General features: G+C 38.6%; 1 protein-coding gene across 1 annotated transcript in view; it reads left to right on the top strand.

The window, feature by feature from the left end:
• The window catches only part of Scel (sciellin), a 170,931-nt gene that overhangs the window by 116,549 nt on the left and 26,414 nt on the right, over positions 1–27,968 (top strand). Inside the window, exons 14-25 of the mRNA XM_076872195.1 lie at positions 1,090–1,134; positions 2,281–2,340; positions 2,638–2,697; positions 5,170–5,229; positions 5,727–5,786; positions 6,154–6,213; positions 7,750–7,809; positions 11,224–11,283; positions 12,135–12,194; positions 13,050–13,109; positions 16,305–16,355; positions 17,870–17,929. Coding sequence (XP_076728310.1) covers positions 1,090–1,134; positions 2,281–2,340; positions 2,638–2,697; positions 5,170–5,229; positions 5,727–5,786; positions 6,154–6,213; positions 7,750–7,809; positions 11,224–11,283; positions 12,135–12,194; positions 13,050–13,109; positions 16,305–16,355; positions 17,870–17,929 — 696 coding nt within the window. The remainder of the gene's footprint in view (positions 1–1,089; positions 1,135–2,280; positions 2,341–2,637; positions 2,698–5,169; positions 5,230–5,726; positions 5,787–6,153; positions 6,214–7,749; positions 7,810–11,223; positions 11,284–12,134; positions 12,195–13,049; positions 13,110–16,304; positions 16,356–17,869; positions 17,930–27,968) is intronic.

Here is a 27,968-nt window from a genome sequence, read left to right as displayed (position 1 = left end):
GCATTCTCATTTTACAGATGGGAAAATTGAGTCAACAAGAGTTGAGGCAACTCATCCAGGGTCACCAGTGAATGACTGGTGAATCCCAGATTGGAATGTGGGGGTCTCTGAATTGGAAGATTTAATGTGTAACTACAAATTACCAGCTCTTATGGCCTCCTGGTCATCACCAGAGGTGACTCAGGAAGAAAGTGGGACAACAAGGATGCTTGGGAAACAGTGCAAGCCTAGAGGAGAAAGAAGAGGAACCAAGATTTGTGAATGGAGAGACTAAATGAGGAAGGCAAGAGAAATGGGTAGGAGAGGGAGAGAAAAGTATGGGAGAAGACACAACGTGAGGAGGAATGTACCAGAGGAAGCAAGTCAGGGCACTCTTGGGAACAACCCTCCCCGGGCTAACTGCTTGGGGAAGAAAACTGAGTTTTTGTGGTTTCAGGAAAATTCCTGAACCCAGGATTTTGGCTTAAATAGGTTACTCCTGGAACAAACAATCAGAACTTTGCAGTTCTCAGATATGACTAGCACTTGCTAGCACTTTTAGCTGACGGACCTAGGTGGGTGATAGTAGAATTCCAGATAGAAGCCAGACTTACAGATGAGTGAGCGTCTTCCATAGCTACTTTATGTGCAGATACTTCATGCAGGGACAGAATCTAGAGTCAGCACCTGTATTTGTTGATTCAATTGAAAATGTGTATTAAGGATCTACTTAAAAGCACAGTATTAAAGACTGAAGAGGATGCCGTATAAAATACAGTTCTAAATTTCAAGTGATGTGTGTATGTAGGAGCAGGGACACTAACATAAGACATGTGTGCAGTTGCTATAATACAAAGTATAATCAACAGAAGCACCTTAAAGGAGATGCCCCCAAACTCCAAATACTGTAACTATTCCAAAAACGTAGGGAAGTTCAGTCAGTTGGAGGACTAGGGACTAGGACCTTGGAAGTGGCATTTAAGGAGAGCCTTGAAGATTAAACAGGAGTTTTGCAGGTGATTAAGAACTGAGTTACTTTAAGGTATATCTACCCATCAACTCTGAGCAGCCTTTTACTAATATGAATTTTCTTTTTCTTTTCCAAAAAAGTGAAGAATTGGATAATATCATCAAAATGAACAAAAGCTTGAATAGGTAAGACTTAAAAATTAAGACTTAATTTATCCTCAGCCTTCAATCCTATCATTGGATACAAAGTGTCTTTGATTTTCATACTCTATATGCTTCGTATAAATAACAACATTTTTTTACTGAAATATTAATATGCTCTATATACACAGAGTTTGGTTTGATTGCTGAATGCTTTTAGCTTAACTATTTCAAAACCCATAATATCCTAGTTACCGTTATCTCTTTATCTTGGATCATTTATAATTGTAAAACTTAAATTACGTTGAAAGAAAAATTTATGATGGAGGCAGAAAGGGTGTATTTCATTTTAGTTATCTCTCTGTTCCTTTGTATGCTAACAAACTAAATCTGCAGGGACCAAAGAAAAGGAGAAAATTTTTTAAAAAGTCAAATGAATTAATCAGTCAGAGGATTTTGAGATAAGAGTTTCATATCAGGCTCTAGATAGTAATGATCTATTGACAAGTCACTGAAATTTGCCACTTTTCAGTTTTCTCATTTACAAAGAGAGGAAGTTTCAGACAGGCAGTTGCCAGAGGTGACTGGCTGTATGAAACAGGTAGTGGTGGAACCAAGTCAAAAATGGTGAATGTCTTGCCAAAAGTACCAGTTTGACATCTCAGTTTCAGCTAAGGGTTACCACAGGCAAATTTGGGTCCACTCTTGCAGACATTTTCAGGAGATTCTGAAAATTTTGGAATCATGACCATCCCTGTAAACACTAGCTCACATTAAAGGGAACATACCTGGGCTGGGGCTGTAACACAATGGCAAAGTGCTTGCCTGGCATGCATAAGGCACTGGGTTTGATTCTCAGCACTGCATGAAAGTTAACAAATAGTCCATCTACAACTACAAAAAATTTTTTTTTAAAAAAGAAAATACTTCACATATCCAAGCAATGCATTCATGAACCTATTGGCAGACCCCCAGTTTATGTCTTTTAATTCATCTTCTCGAAGCTTCACTACAATTTAATTTTGAGTGAAAATACCTGTTTGCAATAAAGCAGTTTAAAGAATTGTGGTTCATCTTTTCCAACCAGCTTCTATTTCCTATTTTAGATGTAAACTGACCTATGTTTATATTTTAAAGTTAAGCATTCATCATTATTACTGCTGAGATTTTTTTACATCAATATGTTTAAAGGAATCAAGGTCTTGATGGTCTCTTCAGAGCAAACCCAAAGGCTGAGCAAACAGAGAAAAGGTAAGTGCATCTGTCTCTGATCCGAAAATCTTATCTCCCAGACTGCTTGTCTTACTCCTCACATGTTATCTGGAAGGGAGTTGATCCTCTAGCATGGAAATGCATGAGCAGATGGGCTAGTGCTCTCTGCATTGTACATTGAGTTCAGATACAATTGCCCGGAAGGATTTTTACTCTTCCTTTCAATGGGAGTAAATGAGCAATTCATGGAGAATGTTTATTGTATTTGACCTTTCAAGATACCACACAATTTAATTCCAGTGTGCAGTTTTTATTTGAGTTTCTCTGTATTTATAGAGCCAAAAGTCTTGAGAGTCTCATCTATGTGAATACTTTGATGGACAAAGGTGGCAAAGGGTAAGATTTGATCAAGACAGGCTGCTTTGGTTGGGTCCTAGTGTGTCTGCTATTTTCTGGGGGAGACCTCTTTCTCAGGGCAAGGGTCAGGCCAGCTGGAGGAACCCGCCCTAGATCACAATCAGGAGAGGATGGGAGTCTCAGTGCTGGCTTTGCCTGCCGCATCAATATGGGTGACCATGGGGACCTCTGTTTCCTCAACCCATAAACTGGGGGCTATGACCTGGCTGATCTCCAAGTTCCTTTTGATTCTAAAAGTGAAAGAAACCCAACTGGCTATTACAAGTAGAAAACCATTGCATTGTTTATGAATTTACGGTTACTGTAAGACTGTTTCTGGGGGTATAGCTGCTCAATGTTGAAGTCTTTAAAACATGGATTCCAGCTGTACCGAGTTGGAATCTTAGTAGCCTCTTCATATGTGTATGTATACAGATGTATTTGTAAATAACATAAGGCCCAAAGCCATGCTTTTATTTATTTTGTATCACAAAATGGGTTAATGCATGATCAGTAACTAAACTAGCAGCATTTGAGAGATTAATATACTGGTCTACTATAAAATTAACTTTAATTATTAACATCCTTTTTCACGTTGAAAGAAACCAAACTCTTGACAGTTTCATTAAAGAAAATCCCAGAGCAGTCAAGAATGACAAAGGGTAAGGATTCATGAGATTTCTACTATTTTTCCCCAAAATTGGTTGCTTCCTTTGTATTTGGTTAGTCATTTTTATTTGCCTTCCTAACATGATAATCATTTCTATTGTCACAGTTATTTTTAAAAACCATTTATCTGTGCCAATCTGTGTATAGAATGGTATTCTAACTTTCCAAGTCAATCTTGGCAGCTATGTTCTCAATTCTTTCTGATACACTGAACTCTGAACAGAGTCCATATGATGGAAAGTATTGGCAGTAACAATCACACAGACACAGGATGCTTGATAAAAACATTTTTCATGTAAATGTGCCAACTCATCACAGGTGATTTTTAAATGGAGACTAGATGAAGGTGGAAAAAGTCAATTCTCTTTGAGGGGTTTATGAGTTTTATAGGAAGAGATAAAGTTTTTAGATATTTAAAAACAGAGTTTGGAAAATTCCACAAAACTGGTGGTAAATGGGAAGAAAAATAGGAGGAACATCTCAGGAGGATCATTTTTGGGGATATGAAAGAGAAAGAAGTGTTTGTAATCTAGAATAACTTGATAGCAACTAAACTTTAATGCAGGAATAAATGATGTTGTCAGCATAGGAAAAAAAAGAGTCCAAGAGTCCTAGTTTTTTCTTTCTTTCTTTCTTTCTTTTTTTTTTATTGGTTATTCAAAACATTACAAAGATTGCAGAATCACGTTCTTTTTCCTTCTTCCCCACATCTTTCTTTCTTTGGAGGGGTGCTTAACCACCCAGCCACACCCCCAGCCCTTTTTTAAAAAAAAAAATTATTTTTGAGACAGGGTCTTGCTAAATTGCTTTAGGCCTTGATAAGTTGCTGAGACTGGTCTCAAAGTGATGATCCTCCTGTCTTAGCCTCCTGAGCTGCTGGGATCACAGGCCTTTGTCACTGCACCTTCTTTTTAATAGTGAAGGAACTTACAATGTTAACAGGCTTACCACAGTGAAATCAGACAGAAGGAAATGGCAGTTTAACAACTGGGGAATTCGAAGGATTGGCTTTCATATTCTCTAATGATTTTTAGTCTTTGATGTATGAAAGTTTTATTCCATGTGCCAGTTTACACAAAGTATACCGGAGCCATAATAGTGTTATTTCAACTTTTCAAGGGACTTCAGACCTTTAAATACACCCTTAAACTTTTTAGAAGAAATTGCTTGACTAAATCCTCCAACTATTTAGATTTAAAATGTTGACCAATTGATTTTCACTCTGTTATGAATGATTTTCATACTTAAATAAGTCAAAATTTGCTGTATAGACTGAAGTTCACCTCCCTCCAAACCTCTCTCCAAGAAGCAAAACCTGAGACCTGGGAGGAACTTTAACTTTGAAGTTGATTGTATCTGAGTAATGGTTGGACTCTTATATCAAGATATCTTGAGCATTTTGCATCATGAGAAGAGCCATTTGAATTAAATATTTCTAAGAACTTCTAATTCTTTTTTTTTTTTTTTTTTTGTATCAGGGATTGAACTCAGGGGCATTCAACCACTGAGCCACATCCCCAGCCCTATTTTTATTTAGACATAGGGTCTCACTAAGTTGCTTAGTACCTCGCTGTTGCTGAGGTTGGCTTTGAACTCATGATCTTCCTGTCTCAGTCTCCCGAGCTGCTGGGATTACAGGCATGTGCCACCGCATCTGGCCAAGAACTTCTAATTCTTTAAGCACCAATTATGTCTTAGTCTTGTGCAAAGTCTGCTGCTGTCATATGAGATTCTGAACAGAGCACAGAGCTGCCCTCTTTCTGTCTCTTGCTCTGCCTTTTCTTTTCTCCTAGTATTACAAAGAAACCAAGGCTTGGGAAGTGTTAATAAAGTTAATCAAAGGACTGACAAATATGAGAAAGTGTAAGTAGCATTCCCACCTTGAGGTGGCTCTTTTTTCAGGTCTTACACCTCATTACACACAGGAGAGTTATGCTGTCCTTTGCCACAGACAGACTATTTAGAGACATCAGGGAGGAATATGATGAGTGCAGTTTCCACAGACCACGTGTTTGAGTTGCATTGAAGTAGGTGCAGGAAAACCTGTGACATAATCTCTTATTTTGTGTTTTCTTAAATAATTAAAAAAATGAACCAATTTTTAAATGTAAATTTAGAAATATAAAGGATAAGTTGTAAAGTGAGAGTCATGTTGGGAAGCTTCTCTAAACTGATTTAAACTGGTGTAAATCAAGCACTATTGTGGATATTAATAAAGATAAGCTAAGGATAAGTATCAAAGGTCTTTCTGGTCATTTGGCCCTAAAAACACCTGACACTGCATTCAACATTCTTATTTATACAATTTCACAGAAAATTGTATTTCAACTGACTTAAAATTTTGATTTTTTTTCCCAAAGAAGCCAAGATCTTCAATCTATTATCAAATCAAATGCCAAAACAGAGAAAACCAGCAAAAGGTGAGAACTGTGTCTCTGAGTCTTGGTTGTTTATTCCCAGATTCATTGGTAGTCTTCTCGGTGATGTTGAGAGTTATCTATTGCATCTCTGTGTTTGTCTTCTGTCTTCTGACTCATCTCTGATGCCCTGATCTTCACTTTGAAAAGTCTATAGGATATTCTATGTAAATTCACATTTACACAGAACTCATAAAATCCTAGGGATTAACTATACTATTGTTAAGCAATTTTTATACCAAAAAATCAATTTAATATCAATGTAATAATTTTCTCCCCAAACGTGAATAAACCATCAATAATATGGAATTCATATGTGCACCTATACTATGGGAATATTTGAAAGTGACCTAAATGTTTCTTTTTAAAGAGATGAAGATTTCGAGAATATAATCAAAGTCAATCCCAAAGGAAAGGAAAATGTATCTGGGTAAGACTTATTAATGTATTTTATTTTGATTTCTGTAAGAGATGATAAAATAATTTGATTTTTTAGCTTCATGATAAAGATGGGTCATGACCATCCATTCTTGACCTCCCCCCACATAAAACCGCTATTTTTGAAGAATGTTCCAGAGTGTTCCACAGTTCGATAGCAAGTTGCCTTTTCTCCCGGTTTTGGGTGTTGATTTATTTTTAGTGATGGAAAACCGAGTTGCATTTCTTTTTCTAAAGAATACAGTCTTGACGAAATTTTTGAAGTAGGTTTCCAAAATGACAAAGATAACCAGGAGAAAGTCTTGGTTAAAATGCTCACCATTCACCTTCTCTCAGGAGAAGGCAGCTAGGGAGAGGCTGGCAATCCTTACTTTGCACAGGGAGTAAGGGCTCACCACCACTGTCTGCTGTTTGGAGCTGTCAATGTGGCAGCCATACCCGTCACAATGCTCTTATTGTCCCCAGCATGTTAACAGTCTCACCACAGTGAAATCAGACAGAAAAAAATGGCATTTTAACAACTGGGGAATATGAAGGATCAGCTTTTATATTCTCTAATGATTTTCAGTCCTTGATGTATGAAGGTTTTTTTTTTTTTCATGTGCCAATTTGAACCCCTTTTGGTAGCACTTATTTTCATTTTTATTTTTTACTTTTTGGTACCACTTAATGCATTTTAATGGAGGGATGTGTGTTCCCTTGGAAGTGAATCATATTTTTTTGCTCTATGAGGTATTTTCTTTTTCTTTTCTTATTACTCACCACAATTTACTTTGAGGCAAATTATATTTTAAAAGGTTTAGACCGGGACAATGATTAAGTTTATATGAAGGCATGTTTTGTTATGATTATTATTTTTATATTGGTAAAATATTATTTATGTGAACATTTTACTATTATTGAAAAACAGAACAGGCAGTTATATCGAATTTGTTGAGTAAAAATTTAGGTTTGGTATGAATCAGTAAAGAATTTCATCAGTAAAGGTCTGAATCAGTAAAGAATTTTTAAGCTGGATGTGGTGGCGCACACCTGTAATCCCAGCTACTCTAGAGGCTGAGACAGAGAATTGTAAGTTGGAGGACAGCCCAGGAAACTTAGCAAGACCCTGCCTCAAAAAATAAAAAGGGATGGGGATGTAGCTCAGTGGTAGAACATCACTGAGTTTAATTGCCCCAATACCACAAGGAAAAAAAATAATCTAACTTACATTACTTCAGTGCTGTCTATTTTGAGAGTTCTCTGAAGATATATCTGACAGCAAAGTTGATTTTGTTCAATTACAAGTTTCATATACTTAGGAATTCTGGGAGCAAATATATATATTAACAAATAAATATTGTTTCTTACTGATAAATAACCTTATATGTTCTTCAGTAAGAGAATTTCCATTTGCTTTTAGAGCTTCAAATGTTTACATTGTCATAGAGAGCGTTTATATTTAGCACTTCTTAATTTTTCCAACCATTATTCATTTGATTGCTGTTTTATTTATGTCATTCATTAAAACTCATTTTCTTTTTCAAAGAAAACAAGACTTCAATGGGCTTATTAAAGTAAATCCTGAAACAAATAAAAACATCAAGAGGTAAGACATTTAGAATCCTCCCTTTTATGTGGCATTTATAAGCATTATGTTAGAATTCTGAGTGCTTGTATTCAGAACAGTATTTGAAGTTCATTTGTGTGTATAAGTATAAATGTGTGTAAGTAAAAGTGTATGAATGTGTATGTGCAAGTAATGTGTGTACCTGTATATGTGCATGTGTGTATATATCAGTAGTGTGTGTACATGTACATGTGTTGTAAGTTGCGTGTATGAATAAATGTATGTGTGTATAGGGTAAATAATGTATATGTGTGAACTATTGTGGTATATTTGTGTATAGTGTGTGTATGTGTATGCAGTGTGGTGTATATGTGAAGACTGCAAGCTTAGAGCATGCTTGACTAAAAGAGTTCTTCTATTCATGAAATATCAAGTAAGTCTACAGAGATGATGTCCTCTTATTATTCTTTTTAAAGCAGATGGAATATTTTTGAAACTGGGCTTGTTGGCATATTGTTGAAAACAGTGTGCTAAGTAATTCCATGTGGTTTCTCTTGAACTCTTTCCATTCAGTTAACAGTACATGATATTATTTGTTAATTCTAAAATGTGTCATCAATGCCCATAGGCTCCACTGGCAGAGCAAGGGCTCAGCTAGCTAAAAACTGGGGTGCACACTGTCAAGCTGTCCTGCTCTTGGCCATGTGGTGTAGCCAGAGGCACAATCTCACCATCAACAGGATGAGGACAAAACGTGGATTACCTAGGCGACATGGAAGGTTCAGGGTGATAATATGCTATAATTTGAGCAGGGAGCCAGAAAGAACTGGGTTCAAATTCTCTCTCTTGCTAACTGTGTTTCTGCACCTTAATTTACTCATCTACCAAAGATGGATCAGATCACAATACTCTCATGCCTGGCACATAAGAGATACAAGTTGTTACAATAATAAAGATTCAGGTGAATTGTATTGTCTTATTGATTTAGATGGTGTTCAAATATTTAGTTTACCTTGACTTTTGAGAAAAATCTGTTTTCCTTTCCAATTTTTTTAATCTTTCAAATGGTGACCTATATTTCTCAATATATTGGAGTGTGTATGTATATACATGCCTATATGTGCACATGTGTATATACACATACAAATGTTTGTGGGCATGTGTGCATTCACATACATGTATGTGTATGCCTGTGTACATATGGGAGCATGCATACACACAAATGTGTGTATGCTGTACACGTGTGTAATTGCATACCTGTAGACATGCTTTTGTGTTCATGAGTATAAGTAAGTTTAAGTGTGCTTTTGTGTGTATATGAGTGCATATGTACATGGATACATGTGTACTTGCATGTGTGAACTTATGTGCAGTGTGTGTATCTATACTTTTATGTATTTGCTTTCCTGGGCTATTAGGATAGTAGTTGTTAATTCCTTTTACTATACATAAAGAAATTCTGTAGATCTTTAAAAAAAATAAAGTCAGATCATGTTTCTTTCCCTTAAAAAAAAAAAAATGTTTCAACGTTCTCCCGTTTCAGATAGAATAGAATTCTAATGCTTAGCAATGGTCTTTTACTTTCTCGGTAAAGCCCTGCCAGATGGATCTCTCCTATTCCAGGCTCATTCCTGCCTTAAGGCTTGGCAGGTGCTGCTCCTGCTTGCTGAAATGTTCTATGCCCACACTGTCACCTTCTCAGGTCATTTCTGACCACTGAATATAATTAAAGTCACCTCCCTTCCCCCTGTCCCCAGTGCCACAGGCACCAGGCACTCTTTTATTTTTTTAATAGCACATATTGTTATCTGAAATTGCAGCATTCATTTATATACTCAATTGTGTATTTCCTGCCTCTCCCCAAGTTGGAACAGAAGCTTGGTGTGAGCTGGTCATGCGTCTGTTGTGCTCACATCCACCCTAACACTTGAGACAGGGCCTAGCCCATAGTCCACTGGGCTTTCCAACCTGTGTCCTGAAAGAATGCCAAACTACTGAAGATGTGTACACTGTGAGGCATTGCTTCACAGAGTTAAGTCCAAATATTATGTATACTATTACATCAATTAGGTTATACATTAATTAGTTCACTTTTTTGATTGATTTTGATTTTATGAACTAAGAAATTTAAACAACCTTTTACTGTTATATGCCTGATTGAGTGTTTAAAGACATCAAAGTCCAGGCAATATAATGAAAACAGATTCCATAAACAACAAAGGAAGGAATTATAATATTTAACTGCTTGCTTGCTTTTTTTTTTTTTTTTTGAATACTCAGATCTGGAAAGAGAAACATGGGGATTGTTTCTCAGTCCCTGACAATCAAATCCCATATACTTCATTTAGGCAAAAGTCAACAAGGAGTAATCTGGAGTTGAGTAGTTGTTTCTGTGAGGTTAATTGTTTCATTCTCTGCTTGAAAAGGTTCACGTTTTTTGTTCTTTTTTGATCCTCAGACATCTGTATACATGCAAAAAACTTGGATCAACATCTGGTTGCTTCCAAATATCCATATTCACATCTTTTTTTCAAATATTCATATCTTTGATGTTGTGTAGACAAAACTGTTTTGGAAGGGCTCTTAGTAGGGTCCAAAGTGTGGAGAAACGGTGTGAAATACCCTCCTGCTGATGTTCTTATCCCCACACGGTGCCCGCTGGAGGTCAGACAGGCATTTGTTGGCACTGTGTATGTGGAAAACACATGCAGAAGCAACAAGAAAAGCAGAATTCCATTAAGATCAAAAGTAGACATATATCAAAGGGTAACCATGAAATACCAAAGTGTTTTTAGTGATTTTGTACAGTCGATATGTCTTACACCTCAGAACTCTAAAGATTTTAATCTTATTGTCCGTAGCCAAAATGATAGGTCAAAATGGGTCATTGTAACACAGAGTTGTAAGTATCAGAAACACATACCAGTTTACGAATTGTGAATTTTAGCATATCAGTGTATTTGCTTAATACACTTTTGTGACAGACAGTCTGCCAGTGAATGTCAAATTCACAAAGCATGGACTCTTCAAAGCTGGTTTTAAAGTTCCATACATGTTGGAGGTTGATATTAAGAGATTATGCCTTCTGGAATATTCCCTAAGATAAGTACATAGACTGACATAAAACATGTGTACATGCCAAAGACGAACAGCAGAGTATTAAATACACTGAAATAGAGTCTGTTATTTTTCTGTGTTAAGCACTTTTTTTTTCTTGATGCAAAATTTGCTAAAGGCCAAATGTCTCCAAGACTGAAATACTGTCTTGCTGAATCCCAGTAAGTTGCAGAGAGGTAGAAACGCTCCATGCATGCATAGTCACTTTTAATCATTTTCAACTCTGACATGATCTCAGTGCGCACTTATACTGTTTCTGAGATTTAATGAATGACTTCATTCATTTGTGAAAAACTACCATTAAATCAACCTCATCATTTCTTCAATGTTTTAAAGGGGCCAGAGTCTTGAAAATCTGATCAAAGTGACCCCTGAAGCAAACAGAAGGAACCATAGGTGAGGATTATGTTTTATCTCTCTTCCTCTCCCTCCTCATCAATTTGTGTCAGAGGATGAGTTGAATATCCTTTGGATCAGAATCAGAAAGTCCAAACCTCATTACTTACTAGCTGGGTGTCTTTGAGCAAGTCCCTTGAATACCGAATTGTAGCTTCTACCTTCCTCTTTCTTTCTTTTCTTTTTTTGGTACTAGAGAAACTAGAGATGCTTTACTATTGAGCTTTATCCCCAGCCATTTTTATTTTATTTTGATTTAATTTTAGACAGCTCTCACTAAGTTGCTGAGGCTGGCCTCAAACTTGCCATCCTCCTGCCTCAGCCTCCCAAGTCACTAGGATTACAGATGTGCACTACAGTGCCCAGTTTGAGTTGTAGTTTCTTTTCCAGAAAGAGGTCCATAATATTCATTCTGCTTTTGGCACTGGATAGTTGTTAAGAATCAAGTGTAATAATAGATATAAAATACCTTTAAAACAAAAAGGTACTACAGGTGAATTTTACCAACAAAACAGTTTAGTTATAGTGATAACATTAGGTGAAATGCTTATAGAAACTGGGCAAGAGTTTTAGGCAAATTGTTATATTGTGCTCAAATCAATTATTTTTTAGAAAACTCAATCTTGTTCTGATTTTATTGTTTTATTTTGACGATAAATGCAAAACCAAACCAGTATATCAATGATTTGTATAAAGCTCAAAATATTTACTCTTTTAAAGGGAAAAACTAGTATTGATATCTGTTAAAACTGTTGTAAAATTTATCTTGAACACATATATTGCTTTAATCAAAAGAGTCAATGAACATAATTCCATTTTTGTTTATGGTGTGTGTGTTTGTCTGTTTAAAGTTCCAAAGACCTTAATAACCTCGTCAGAGTAAGTCCATCAGCAGGCAGAGGCATGCAAGGGTAAGATTTAATAAGCTCCTCTTTTTCATTTCATCATAACTAAAGCTTAAAAGTACAATTAAATCATCCTTTCAGCTGACTGATGCTGAACCCATGATTGTCAAGAAAACCCTGTGACACTGACTTCCTCAGATTTGAAAAGTTTAAGATCTTAGCCAATTGATTGCTGATTCAGCGAAGGTACATTTGGTCAACGAGGCCCACGGTTGTTTTCCCAGGATGGAGATGACATTTTTATTTGTTGGCTTGATTTCCCCAAGAGAAGGGAAGGCACAGTGGCTGGGAGAGAGAACTAGGCTGGAGTCCTCAGATGGGGGTCAGTCTTGGCTCTGGCCCTTGAACTTGTGTGGTCTGGAACTAGTCACTTCTGTGTGTGCTTCAGTTTTCTCATCCTCAAAGTAAGGAAATGGGGCTGGCTGCTCTCTAGATACTTCCATCACTCATTCAGGTACTCAGTTCCAATACGGTGGTTGGTGTCGTGGTAAAGTCCAAGCTTTCTGGAACTAGATCACCCAGCCATGTGAAAAGATGCCTGTGTCTCAAGTTCTTCTTCTACTGAACTATGATGTTAATACCTCCTGTGTCATAGGATTGGCGTGAGGGTTAAATTTCAGAAATCACAGCAATCATATGAAAAGTGAAAAAAAAAATCCTAAGATATTAGTTATTATCCATTATTCCTATGCAGATATTGATAGAGGATTAATAGATATCACTAAAAACTTCAACCCTTTGAGATGGTCTCTGTTTAAATAACTATTTTATAATAAAACGGATTTCTCAGTTTCAAAAAATATTTGTAACGATTTGATGAAAATCTACCACTGACCTGGTCATTTCTCCCATGTTCTAAAGGGGCCAAAGTCTTGACAACCTCATCAAAGTGGCTCCTGAAACAAACAGGATCAAACCAGGGTAAGGTTTATGAAAGTCTTCTATTTCACCCTGTTTTGTTTGTTGGTTTTTGTATCCAACTTTAAAAATAGGATGGAATGCGCTGCCTCACCATAGAGACAATCAATGATGGGACCCCCAAATAAGCATTTCCTCTGTCACCATCCCAAGGGCTGGTGTTCAAGGCCTTGCTTGGGGGATCCCTGGCTGTGGGTTTTTGCAGGAAAGATAATTCTTTGAAATACCAGAGTGACCCTTGCAGTGTGGGATTTGTATTCCATCTTGGGGTTTTCTAAAAAGAAATGGGGATTCCCCATGGAAAGAAACATCATCCCCAAACAATTTTATGGGCTGGGGCTATAGCTCAGTGTCAGGCACTGGGTTTGATCCTTAGCATCGCATAAAAATAAATAAATAAAATAAAGGTATGCTATCCATCTACAACTACAAAAAATAAGAGAATAATAACAATTTCCTAAAGCTAAGCAACCTAAAGAAAAGTCCTCAGATGATAAAAGTTTCTCCTTCCTTCTTCGTCCACGGTTTATTCCTTCTTCTTATTGTTTACCACCCCAAACTATCCTGAAGTTGAGAGATCATTTTTTAAAATTATATTCAGTTCATCGAAATAATAAAGAATATAAAGAATGACATTTGGTTTTCATATAAAGAGAAATTTCTCTAAGGCACAGCATGTTAAGAAAATAGAGAGACAACAAAACCATGAAGTTATATACATATATTGATATATGAGTTTGAATTTGAGTTAGACATGAAAGATACCGAGATCATACCTTCTTTCTGACAGATTTTCTCTTTTACTTTGCATATAGAAATGTTTTCTATTTTTCTAGTAGGTAGCCATCAAACAGAGCTTATTTTGACTAGATCAGATATCAGAAGCTTTATGTTAAAAGGTTAGGTAGCAAATAGTTCAGTCTCTCCTTTAACTAGTCAGCTCCACCAGTACTGTGAGAGCAGCCATAGAAAATATCTTGCAAATACGAGGACATGGCCATGTTCCAATAAAATGGCTGAGAAAACAAGGCAGAATTTAGCTCGAGGGCCATAATTTGCTGGCCCTTAGAGTAGCTATTGTTTTATTTAGAAGGGAGAGGAGGGTCAACTCTGAATGCATTTGAGGCCACTTGTAAAACACAGCTGGCTGTCCTACCCCACTATTGCATATATAGTTTCATTCATTTTATGATTAAACTGATGATCTCAGAATGGTTGGTGCTCAACCATCTTCAGGGTTTGTTCACCCAGTAGGAAATCAGCTTTATGGTCAGACACTGAATCTGAAGACCAAACAATACATTACAGATGAAGGGAGTAGCTATTGTCTTTTGTCCCTTTCCCAGGATGACTTAGTTTTTAAAGGTGAAGGTGGTCTTTCCTAGAAGCCACATGCTGACACTTATTGCATGATTGTGTATTCATTTCTTCCACTCGACAGTGAGATTTTTGAGTATAGTTGCTAGTTGTGTAGTCATGAACAAATTGCTTAATCTTTCAGCTTCAGTTTCTTTATCAGTAAAACTAGGAGTTAACCCTAGTTACTAGAAAGATTAAGTGTGATCATGCTTATAAAGTACTTTTTGCTCAAATACGTATTTATTAAATATTATCTATTAGTATTATTGGTGCTATTATTTTTCTTCATTTTTGAATCCCCATATCACCACTTGATTCTTAAAGAAGATACTGAAGAAATTATCCTGTTAAGTTAAACATTACAAAAATACTGACATTCAACAATTTCTAACCCACAAATGATAATATGATATAATTTAGCATAATAGAATATAATAACTTATATCAGAGGATAGATACATAATAAAATGAGTTCATAGGTTAGTCCCAAAGATTAGTTAAATGATAAAGTCTTTCTGTTCTCTTTTTTGCTTCATAATATTTAATGCATTGTCTAATAATAAAGTATATCAAATAAGACTTTTTGTTCAGGCTATTTGGTGTTAGGGTTGGTATGAGAGCCCAGTGTTATAACAGTATATCTTTAGAGCTATGATTACCTCAATATTCAAATAGTTTAAAATAAAAACATAAATTATATAGTCTGAAATCTTGCTTGTTATGCTTTGGATGCATGAAGTATGATTCTAAAATGATTTAATTAATATCTTAGAATAGCACAGAATTATATCATATGTGTATATACACACATATAAATAAATACATACATATTACTTACATAATTTAGAACCAGGAAATAATGTTTTAAAAGTCTCAGTTGTTATTATTTGTTTGTGTTTGGGAAGGGGGAGGAAGCAAGGAACATTGAGTAATGATATAGTTTCATATTTTTCTCTTTCTCATTATAACCTCCAAAACTATTCTAAATGCTAATTTGACTACACAAATATAATATGGAAAGTAAGAAGTTTAAAAGTAATTCTGCTTTGTGTTAGACTTGACAGAAACATGAGTAAAATTAAATTCTCACATAGTCAATGGTGCTCATGAAGTAAATTGATAGAAGCTGTGTTTTTGAGTGTTTTTCTACTCTTTTTAAAATATATTATTATTTTATTCTATTTTTTACACAAATGGAACACAACTTTTCATTTATTGTTGTACATGATGTTGAGTTACACCATTTGTTCACTCATACCCATACATAGAGCAATAATATTCGTCTCATTCCACCATCTTCTCTCCCAACATCCCCTCTCATTCCCTCCCTCCCCTCTGCCCAGTTCAAAGTTCCTCCATTTTTCCCTTGTCCCACCTCTCCCTTATCAGAGAAAACATTTGGCCTTTGTTTTGAGGGGATTGGCTTACTTCACTTAGCATCATGTTCTTCAATTTCATCCATTTGCCTGTAAATGCCACAATTTCATTCTTCTTTAAGGCTGAGTAATATTCCATTGTATCTATATAGCACAGTTTCTTTATCCATCCATTCTTCTATAGAAGGGTACCTAGGTTGGTTCCATAGTTTAGCTATTGTGAATTGTGATGCTAAAAACATTGAGGTTGCATCACTGTAGTATGCTGATTTTAAGTCCTTTGGGTAGACCAAGGAGTGAGATAGCTGGGTCAAATGGGGGTTCCATAAACTACATTTTTACAGGGGCTAAAAAGGGAATTCAAGAGATGATGGATTTTTAAGTTAACAGTAGTCACTGATTCAATACTAAGGTTAAAAAGTATAGAAATGATTGATTTTAGTTGACCTGAACTTATTTTTAGGAACCAAGATCTGGACAATCTTATCAAAGTGACCCCCTCAGCAAACAAAAGGTAAGCTTGTTAACATTAATTATTAAAGACTCCTGTACAATTTTTTCAATTTATATTAAAAAAAGGGAGAGAGAAAGAAAGATTATTGACTAAGGGCATTTTGAAAGGGTATATGAAAACAAAGAACACATTGATTATTTTTTTTGAGTGTGTGTTGAGGATTGAACCTAGGGGTGCTTAACCACTGAGCCACATCCCCAGCCCTTTTTGTTTTTTATTTAGAGATAGAGTCTCATTAAGTTTCTTACTTGCTGAGGTTGCCTTTGAACTCAAAATTCTTTTGCCTCCACTTCCAGAGCCACTGGGATTACAGATGGCTCCACTATGCCTGGTACATTGATTTCTTGATGTGTAATAATAGTAGACAAATTTTTCTTTCATTATTAATCATCTTATTCATTATAATATTGTTTAAAATGATAATACTGAAGCCCATTTAGTATAATTACTACTTGAGCAATTCTTTTGATACAGTAATCACACAAATAGATTATAAGTGTAAATTTAAACTAATATAAGTTCATAAAACAGAATAAACCAAAAAATTTGGGCTTTGTACCCTCTCATAGACCCAAGGAATTAATTTTTAATGCCTTTATTTTTATGTGGTGCTGAGGATAGAACCTGGGTCCGCCCGTGCTAGGGGAACACTCTACTGCTGAGCCACAATCCCAGCCCAGGAATTAATTTTTAAATGACTTGGTTGAAAAAAGTGGGAACATAATATTCTTACACTTGAAAAGAATATTTTTGCATGACATTGAATTTCTTCTGTTCTTGAGAAATTAAAACCTGTTACAGTCACATGATTGTAATCCTAGCTGCGCTGGAGGAGGCTGAGACAGGAGGATTAAGAGTTCAAAACCAGCCTCAGCAATTTAGCAAAACTCTGTCTCAAAAAAAAAAAAAAAAAAAAAAAGGCTGATGATTAAATGCCCCTGATTTCAATACCCAGAACAAAAAAAAAAAAAAAAAAAGAGGGAGAGAGAGAGAGAGAGAGATTAAGAAAGAAATTAAGACCTATTACACATTGGAGCAAAAGTTAATAAATGTATAACAGAGAAACTTCAAACCATTTTTTATAAAATTATTTTTAAGATAATGGTGAAAACATTGTGCAAATGGAAGGAATTGCCAGGAATATAAGAGAGGAAGCCTGTTAGGGTGCAGGAGTATGGAGTCTGAGTATGGAGTCTTTGTTACAATTTCAATTTTGGTCACCCTCAACCACTGCTTAGGTATATATATAGTTCCAGGAAGTGTCTTTGTGAAACTCAGTTTCTTCATAGAGTATGATAGTGTCTACCTCAGTGAGTTGCTCTGAGGATTAGAAAACAGCAACTGTGTATTGAAAGTAGAAACTCAATAAACTTATTACTTTTTAGATTTTAGATTCCATTGAATAATTTATAATTGTAAAAAAATTAAAATTAAAATTTTTTTTAAAAACCCACCAGTCATTATATTTGCTGATTTCTTATTGGCTCTGAACTTTATTTTATTTTGTTTTTTAGTGAACAAGGTCTTGATGAACTTATTAATGTAAACCCCAAAGCTGTCCAAAGCACCTCTGGGTAAGAGAAGAATATTATTTGCTTGCTTGGTTTTCCTTCTTTATAACTAAGCACAGTGTAAATATAAATGGCATAATCATTCTATGGGCAAATTAGATATAGATCTTGAAATATCATCACAGTTTTTATATGTCCCTGAAAACCTAGATAGTAACGACAGAATTTGCTAATTGCAAGAAAGAGGCTGCTGATGACAATAAATGGTGGCCCCATCTCTTTCCTCGGCCTCAAGTAGAGCAGTTGAAGGGAATGATTGGAGAAGGGGGTGCTAGGAACAGAGCCAGTCGGAGAGCTGTTTTGTTTTGTTTTTGTGTGGCATTGATATTAATACTTTTGTCTCTAGAATTTAAATTCTTAGTGATAATTAATTTAAAAAATAGACCTATAAACTTCATTAGACTCATTAGTAGTATCATTTACATCCTTTTGCAAGTGTTTTCTGGGTAATACTGGAACTTTGAGGTTCATTGATCTTTAGAGGGTTTGGTGGACCAAAAATTTGGTAATTCTGTAAGTAGTTTCTCTAAGATAATGAAATTTTCTTTTTGTTCCTGGTTATATGAAAATTTTCACATCATTACACCTTACTCTTAGAAATCTTAGAAATGTTTTCATGATTTTTAAGTTTTGCTGTTACCTTTAAAAAGAAGAAGAAAGAAACCTCAGAGAATCCTAGCCTAGTTAATTTGAACAATTTTGAAAACCACTGTTCCAGCTGCAATTGCTCATTTTGTCAAAGAGGAAATTAGGACATGGAAAGGTTAAGTGATTTGACCAGGGTCACAGAGAAAATCAGTGTAAGACTGATAGTAGTTCTGTGATCTCTTAAGCAGTGAATAATTACCGAACACCTACTGGGTTCACAATTTAAGACTAGGTATCATTAGTTGCACATTAGGTATAATTATAGGCTGTGGACACCAGAAAGAGAATTCAGTAGTCATACTCAATCTTATTAACAGCAGGCAATTAACATAGATTAAAGCTAATTATGTACCAGGGGCACAGAGATGTTACTCCAAGACAATAATAGGTTGTCAGTTTAATATATTACATTTCACAGCACTCATGTACTGCTTGCTGAATATAGAATATATTGTCAGTGAATTGCATTTAAAAAGAAAAAAAGAAGCATTAAAAGGGGATATAATAAACACTATAGGGAGTAAAATTCATATTCATGGAGTCCTGGAATAGAAGCCAGTGATGAGCAGAGCCTTAGAGATTATCCAATCCAAGCTCCTCATATAGAAATGAGAATACTGAGGCCAGAGAACAAAAATCCATAGTCTTCTAGGAGGTCTTCTAACTCTCAGCCCAACTCTGGTCTTTACAACCACAGCACAGAGTTTGATCTTGAAGTAAATGAAAGTTAATTAAACACCTCAGGAAATAGTGGAGACAGATAGGATTGCTGCTCTTATTGTGGGACAACCAGGATGTGTCCTCTACCATTTTCACAGTGTCATGTGAAGAATTACTTCATGAATGACAATGGCACAGTATGCAAATGACTGTAAAAACGTCTTACAGCATTTAAACCTTCAGAAGTCATAATACCAGTTCTAATCCATTAGAATGCATTCTTTGCCACACCCTGAAAGCAAAATTAATGAAAGCAGTAACTTGAGTAGGAAAGATGTTACATATTCCCTGGATAAAATTTAGATATTAGATTCCTTTTTTTTTTATCAGGACTCAGGTCAAGAAAAAAAGTCAATATTTTGTTGTTTTCAATTCATTGAGATAAATTGCCTATGCTGTCAACCAAGACAGTTCAGCACTATTACTAAGATCCTGATTTTATGAACACATGGCATTGCCTTTTATTGAAGTAGTAGTAGGACTTAACATCTGTTTTCTTTTTTTTTTTTTTTTTAGGAAGTATAAACTTTTTATTTTATTTTATTTTTTTTTAATTAATTTTTATTGTAGGTTGTTCAAAACATTACATAGTTCTTGATATATCATATTTCACACTTTGATTCAAGTGGGATATGAACTCCCATTTTTACCCCATATACAGATTGCAGAATCACTTCAGTTGCACAACCATTGATTTATATATTGCCATTCTGGAGTCTGTAGTATTCTGCTGCCTTTACTATCCTCTACTATCCCCCCTCCCCCTCCCCTCCCCTCTTCTCTCTCTACCCCCTCTACTGTAATTCATTTCTCCCCCTTATATTTTCCCTCCTTTCCCCTCACTTCCTCTTGTATGTAATTTTGTATACCCCTGAGGGTCTCCTTCCATTTACATGCAATTTCCCTTCTCTCTCCCTTTCCCTCCCACCTCTCATCCCTGTTTAATGTTAATCTTCTTCTCATGGTCTTCTTCCCTACTCTGTTCTTAGTTACTCTCCTTATATCAAAGAAGACATTTGGCATTTGTTTTTAAGGGATTGGCTAGCTTCACTTAGCATAATCTGCTCTAATGCCATCCATTTCCCTCCAAATTCTATGATTTTGTCATTTCTTAATGCAGAGTAATACTCCATTGTGTATAAATGCCACATTTTTTTTATCCATTCGTCTATTGAAGGGCATCTAGGTTGGTTCCACAGTCTTGCTATTGTGAATTGTGCTGCTATGAACATGGATGTAGCAGTGTCCCTATAGTGTGCTCTTTTTAGGTCTTTAGGGAATAGACCGAGTAGTGGAATAGCTGGATCAAATGGTGGTTCCATTCCGAGCTTTCCAAGAAATCTCCATACTGCTTTCCAAATTGGCCGCACCTATTTGCAGTCCCACCAGCAATGTACAAGAGTACCCTTTTCCCCACATCCTCGCCAGCACTTGTTGCTGTTTGACTTCCTAATGGCTGCCAATCTTACTGGAGTGAGATGGTATCTTAGGGTGGTTTTGATTTGCATTTCTCTGACTGCTAGAGATGGTGAGCATTTTTTCATATACTTGTTGATTGATTGTATGTCCTCTTCTGAGAAATTTCTGTTCAGGTCCTTGGCCCATTTGTTGATTGGGTTATTCGTTATCTCATTGTCTAATTTTTTTAGTTCTTTGTATATTCTGGATATTAGGGCTCTGTCTGAAGTGTGAGGAGTAAAGATTTGTTCCCAGGACGTAGGCTCCCTATTTACCTCTCTTATTGTTTCTTTTGCTGAGAAAAAACTTTTTAGTTTGAGTAAGTCCCATTTGTTGATTCTAGTTATTAACTGTTGTGCTATGGGTGTCCTATTGAGGAATTTGGAGCCCGACCCCACAGTATGTAGATCATAGCCAACTTTTTCTTCTATCAGACGCCATGTCTCTGATTTGATATCAAGTTCCTTGATCCACTTTGAGTTAACTTTTGTGCATGGCGAGAGAAAGGGATTCAGTTTCATTTTGTTGCATATGGATTTCCAGTTTTCCCAACACCATTTGTTGAAGATGCTATCCTTCTTCCATTTCATGCTTTTAGCCCCTTTATCAAATATAAGATAGTTGTAGTTTTGTGGATTGGTTTCTGTGTCCTCTATTCTGTACCATTGGTCCACCTGCCTGTTTTGGTACCAGTACCATGCTGTTTTTGTTACTATTGCTCTGTAGTATAGTTTGAAGTCTGGTATAGCTATACCGCCTGATTCACATTTCCTGCTTAGAATTGTTTTTGTTATTCTGGGTCTTTTATTTTTCCATATGAATTTCATGATTGCTTTCTCTATTTCTACAAGAAATGCCATTGGGATTTTGATTGGCATTGCATTAAACCTATAGAGAACTTTTGGTAATATCGCCATTTTGATGATGTTACTTCTACCTATCCATGAACAGGGTATATTTTTCCATCTTCTAAGATCTTCTTCTATTTCTCTCTTTAGGGTTCTGTAGTTTTCATTGTATAAGTCTTTCACCTCTTTTGTTAGGTTGATTCCCAAGTATTTTATTTTCTTTGAGGATATTGTGAATGGGGTGGTTGTCCTCATTTCCATTTCAGAGGATTTGTTGCTGATATACAGGAATGCCTTTGATTTATGCGTGTTGATTTTATAGCCTGCCACTTTGCTGAATTCATTTATTAGCTCTAATAGTTTCTTTGTAGACCCTTTTGGGTCTGCTAGGTATAGAATCATGTCATCTGCAAATAGTGATAATTTGAGTTCTTCTTTTCCTATTTTTATGCCTTTAATTTCTTTCGTCTGTCTAATTGCTCTGGCCAGTGATTCGAGAACTATGTTGAACAGAAGTGGTGAGAGAGGGCATCCCTGTCTTGTTCCAGATTTTAGAGGGAATGCCTTCAGTTTTTCTGCATTCAGAATGATGCTAGCCTGAGGCTTAGCATAGATTGCTTTTACAATGTTGAGGTATGTTCCTGTTATCCCTAGTTTTTCTAGAGTTTTGAACATAAAGGGATGCTGTACTTTGTCGAATGCTTTTTCCGCATCTATCGAGATGACCATATGGTTCTTATTTTTAAGCCTGTTGATGTGGTGAATAACATTTATTGATTTCCGTATATTGAACCAACCTTGCATCCCAGGGATAAATCCTACCTGATCATGGTGCACAATTTTTTTGATATGTTTTTGTATCCGGTTTGCCAGAAGTTTATTGAGGATTTTTGCATCTAGGTTCATTAGAGATATTGGTCTGTAGTTTTCTTTCTTTGAAGTGTCTTTGTCTGGTTTAGGAATCAGGGTGATGTTGGCCTCATAGAATGAATTTGGAAGTTCTCCCTCTTTTTCTATTTCCTGAAATAGCTTGAAAAGTATTGGTGTTAATTCCTCTTTAAAGGTTTTGAAAAACTCTGCTGTATACCCATCCGGTCCTGGGCTTTTCTTAGTTGGTAGTCTTTTGATGGTATCTTCTATTTCCTCAATTGATATTGGTCTGTTTAGGTTGTCAATATCCTCCTGACTCAATCTGGGCAAATCATATGACTTAAGAAATTTATCGATGCCTTCACTATCTTCTATTTTATTGGAGTATAAGGATTCAAAATAATTTCTGATAATCTTCTGTATTTCTGAAGTGTCTGTTGTGATATTGCCTTTTTCATCCCGTATGCTGGTAATTTGAGTTCTCTCTCTTCTTCTCTTTGTTAGTGTGGCTAAGGGTCTGTTGATTTTATTTATTTTTTCAAAGAACCAACTTTTAGTTTTGTCAATTTTTTCAATTGTTTCTTTCGTTTCGATTTCATTAATTTCAGCTCTGATTTTAATTATTTCTTGTCTTCTACTTCTTTTGCTGTTGTTTTGCTCTTCTTTTTCTAGGATTTTGAGTTGAAGTATTAGATCATTTATTTGTTGGTTTTTTCTTTTTTTAAGGAATGAACTCCAAGCAATAAATTTTCCTCTTAGAACTGCTTTCAATGTGTCCCATAGATTCCGATATGTTGTGTCTGTGTTTTCATTTATCTCTAAGAATTTTTTAATTTCCTCCTTGATGTCTTCTATAACCCATTGATCATTCAGTAACCTGTTGTTCATTCTCCAAGTGATGCATGATTTTTCCTTACTTCTTTTATCGTTGATTTTCAATTTCATTCCATTATGATCAGATAATATGCATGGTATTATCTCTACTCCTTTATATTGTCTAATAGTTGCCCTGTGACATAATATATGATCTATTTTTGAGAAGGATCCATGTGCTGCTGAGAAAAAAGTGTAACTGCTTGATGTTGGGTGGTATATTCTATATATGTCAATTAAGTCTAGGTTATTAATTGTGTTATTGAGCTCTATAGTTTCCTTATTCAACTTTTGTTTGGAAGATCTGTCCAGTGGTGAGAGAGGTGTGTTGAAGTCTCCCATGATTATTGTATGGTGGTCTATTAGACTCTTGAACTTGAGAAGAGTTTGTTTGATGAACATAGCTGCACCATTGTTTGGGGCATATATATTTATGATTGTTATGTCTTGTTGGTGTATGGTTCCCTTGAGAAGTATGTAGTGTCCCTCTTCATCCCTTTTGATTAACTTTGGCTTGAAATCTATTTTATTTGAAATGAGTATGGACACTCCTGCTTGTTTCCGAAGTCCATATGAGTGATATGATTTTTCCCAACCTTTCACCTTCAGTCTATGTATGTCTTTTCCTATCAAATGCGTCTCCTGAAGGCAGCATATTGTTGGGTCTTGTTTAGTGATCCATTCTGCTAGCCTGTGTCTCTTAATTGGTGAGTTTAAGCCATTAACATTTAGAGTTATTATTGAGATATGGGTTGTTCTTCCAGCCATATTTGTTTATTTATGTTACTAAACATGGTTTGTTTTCCTCTTTGATTATTCCCCCCCACCTTTACTGTACTACCTCCCGCTGTTGGTTTTCATTGATATTTTCCATTTCCTCTTCCTGTAATATTTTGCCGAGGATGTTTTGAAGAGCTGGTTTTCTAGCTGCAAATTCTTTTAACTTTTGTTTATCATGGAAGGTTTTAATTTCATCTTCCATCCTGAAGCTTAATTTCGCGGGATACACAATTCTTGGTTGGAACCCCTTTTCTTTCAGTGTTTGAAATATGTTATTCCAGGATCTTCTAGCTTTCAGAGTCTGTGTTGAAAGATCAGCTGTTATCCTGATTGGTTTACCCCTAAATGTAATCTGCTTCCTTTCTCTTGTAGCTTTTAAAATTCTCTCCTTATTCTGTATGTTGGGCATCTTCATTATAATGTGTCTAGGTGTGGATCTCTTATGATTTTGCACATTCGGCGTCCTGTAGGCTTCTAGGATTTGGGATTCTGTCTCATTCTTCAAGTCTGGGAAGTTTTCTCGTATTATTTCGTTGAATAGATTGCTCATTCCTTTGGTTTGGACCTCAATACCTTCCTGTATCCCCATGACCCTTAAGTTGGGTCTCTTTATGTTATCCCATATTTCTTGAATGTTCTGCTCATGGTTTCTTAACAGCTTTGCTGAGCTGTCTATGTTCTTCTCCAGTTGAAATACTTTGTCTTCATTGTCTGATGTTCTATCTTCTAAGTGTTCTACTCTGCTGGTAGTATTCTCAATTGAGTTTTTAAGTTGGTTTATTGTTTCCTGCATTTCCAGGATTTCTGTTTGTTTGTTTTTTATAACCTCTATCTCCCTGTATAATTGATCTTTTGCTTCTTGGATTTGTTTATGTAATTTATTGTCGAAGTGGTCGAAGTGGTCTTTCATTGTCTGATTTTGCTGTCTAATGTCTTCCTTGAGACTCCAGATCATCTGAAGCATGTATATCCTGAATTCTTTATCTGACATTCCATCTGCTGCAGATATTACCTCTTCTAAAGTTGAGTTGACCTGCATTGCTTGTGGTCCTTTCTTTCCTTGTCTTTTCATACTGATCGCGTTTCTTTCTGCTTGGTGAAACTGTTGTGTTATTGATTTTTCCCCCTATATATTTATATTGCTCTTGTATAGCTGCAAAGTCTCCCTCGCAGGCTTTGGCGGTGGCTCTGCCCCTCCTCTAATTGAGGCAATGTGCCTTCCACGCCAGGAGGCCGCTGTACCTGTACTTTCGATGGGCCTGTTCTTTCGGTGGTCACAGGTCCGCCTACCTTGCAGGCGTGAGCAGCTTCTTTGCCCCTCCGCTGGCCACTAGGCCTGTTCTGTCTGTTGGTTGCAGATCTGTCTACCTAAAAGGCGCTGGTGGCGGCTCTGCCCCTCCCCCGACCGGGGCGATGTATCTGGCGGGCCACTGGGCCTGTTTTGTGGGTGGTCACGGTTCCGCCTACCTTGCACACGCGTGGAGCAGCTGTTTCATTAGTGCCTGGGCACACTCTCCTTGTTTGCCTCCCTCAGGCCCTAAGTTTGTAGAGCTTGGGGCTGAGAACCCCCAGCAAATTTGCTTACCTTCTGGTAGCCACGCCCCCGTATCTGGTGCAAGAGACCTCAGTTGTCAGCACTGGTGGGAGCTGTAGCTGAGAGACCCGCGCCGCGCGGCTCCCGCCGGCTCCTGCGTCAGCGCCGCCTCAGCTCCCGCCAGTTCCCGTGCCGCTGCCGCGGTTCCCGCCAGCTCCGGCCGGCTCCCTCGCCGCTCCTGCTAATTTAGAATCCGCTGGGAAGGAATCTCTTTGGCCGATCTTTGGTGACTTCCCCTCTCTGCTATGGCGGGCCCCTGGCTCCTTGCAGGAGTGACCGAAGGGAGAGGTGGAACTGGCTTGTCTCTGGTCTGACACAATCTCTGGTTTTAGATCCCAGTTCGCTAATTCATAGAGGCTTGGTTAGATTTCCTTCCCATCCTCTCAAGGGGGGGAGCCCTTTCCCGGGTGGGCAGGGCCGTTCGCAGAGCCGGAAGGGCACGTGCCTTCTGTCGGGCCAGGCGGGGACCCTTCTGGCTGCGCTGGGCCGCCGGGGGCGCTCACAGAGCCAGGCAGATGGCGCCCGCGTGGCTAAGAGCCGGGCGGGGTGACCCTTCGCAGAGCGGGTGGGCCGCCAGGAGTGCCGGGATGGTGGGAGCTGTCTGCCGGCCGGCAGGGACCTTTCTCGATGAGCAGGGCCGCTGGGGGCGCTTGTAAAGCCGGGCGGCTGCAGCCTCGTGGCTAAGAACCAGGCGGGCGGGGTGGCTGTTTGCAGAGCAAGAGCGGAATGGCGGGAGCTGTCTGCCGGCAGGGCGGGGACCCTTCTCGCAGAGCAGGGCCGCCGGGGGCGCTTGTAAAGCCGGGTGGCTGCAGCCGCGTGGCTAAGACCCAGGCGGGCGGGGTGGCTGTTTGCAGGGCAAGAGCGGGACCGCCAGGGTAGCCGGGATGGCGGAAACTGTCTGTTGGCCGGGCAGGGACCCTTCTCACTGAGCAGGGCCGCCGGGGGCGCTTGTAAAGCCGGGCGGCTGCAGCCTCGTGGCTAAGAACCAGGCGGGCGGGGTGGCTGTTTGCAGAGCAAGAGCGGAATGGCGGGAGCTGTCTGCCGGCAGGGCGGGGACCCTTCTCGCCGAGCAGGGCCGCCGGGGGCGCTTGCAAAGCCAGGTGGCTGCAGCCACGTGGCTAAGACCCAGGCGGGCGGGGTGGCTGTTTGCAGGGCGAGAGCGGGGCCGCCAAGGTAGCCGGGATGGTGGAAACTGTCTGTCGGCCAGGCAGGGACTCTTCTCGACGAGCAGGGCCGCCGGGGCGCTTGTAAAGCCGGGCGGCTGTTGCCTCGTGGCTAAGAACCAGGCGGGCGGGGTGGCTGTTTGCAGAGCAAGAGCGGGATGGCTGGAGCTGTCTGCCGGCCTGGCGGGGACCCTTCTCGCCGAGCAGGGCCGCCGGGGGCGCTTGTAAAGCCGGGTGGCTGCAGCCGCGTGGCTAAGACCCAGGCGGGCGGGGTGGCTGTTTGCAGGGCAAGAGCGGGACCGCCAGGGTAGCCGGGATGGCGGAAGCTGTCTGTCGGCCGGGCAGGGACCCTTCTCGCCGAGCAGGGTCGCCGGGGGCGCTTGTAAAGCCGGGCGGCTGCAGCCTCGTGGCTAAGAACCAGGCAGGCGGGGTGGCTGTTTGCAGAACAAGAGCGGAATGGCGGGAGCTGTCTGCCGGCAGGGCGGGGACCCTTCTCGCCGAGCAGGGCCGCCGGGGGTGCTTGTAAAGCCGGGTGGCTGCAGCAGCGTGGCTAAGAACCAAGCGGGCGGGGTGGCTGTTTGCAGAACAAGAGTGGAATGGCGGGAGCTGTCTGCCGGCCGGGCGGGGACCCTTCTCGCCGAGCAGGGCCGCCGGGGGTGCTTGTAAAGCCGGGTGACTGCAGCCGCGTGGCTAAGAACCAGCCGGGTGGGGTGGCTGTTCGCCGAGCGAAAGCAGGGCCGCCAGGGTAGCCGGGATGGCGGGAGCTGTCTGCTGGCTGGGCGGGGACCCTTCTGCCGCGCTGCTCTGGGCCGCCTGCCGCTTGCAGAAGCGGCGGGTGGCCGCGGGATTGGACTCTGAGCCCGCGCTGCCGGTCAAGTTTCACTTGTCTGGGGCAAACTGTCACGTCTAATAAACTTACTAATTCTCGGCAGGTCTCCTTTCAACGGAATTTTGCTAGAAGATCCTCAGTAGGTAGAATGTAGCTGTTTTAATTGGTGTTTCTGATCCCGTTAATGTGGAGATATTGAAAGTGCAGCTTCCTCGCCGGCCGCCATGTTGGATCCCCTTTAACATCTGTTTTCTAAGCT

This window comes from Callospermophilus lateralis, chromosome 12 (genome assembly GCF_048772815.1).
Source record: "Callospermophilus lateralis isolate mCalLat2 chromosome 12, mCalLat2.hap1, whole genome shotgun sequence".
Taxonomy (NCBI): Eukaryota; Metazoa; Chordata; class Mammalia; order Rodentia; family Sciuridae; genus Callospermophilus; species Callospermophilus lateralis.
The sequence above is the reverse complement of the archived record's forward strand: the minus strand, read 5'-3'. Positions and strand labels throughout refer to the sequence as shown.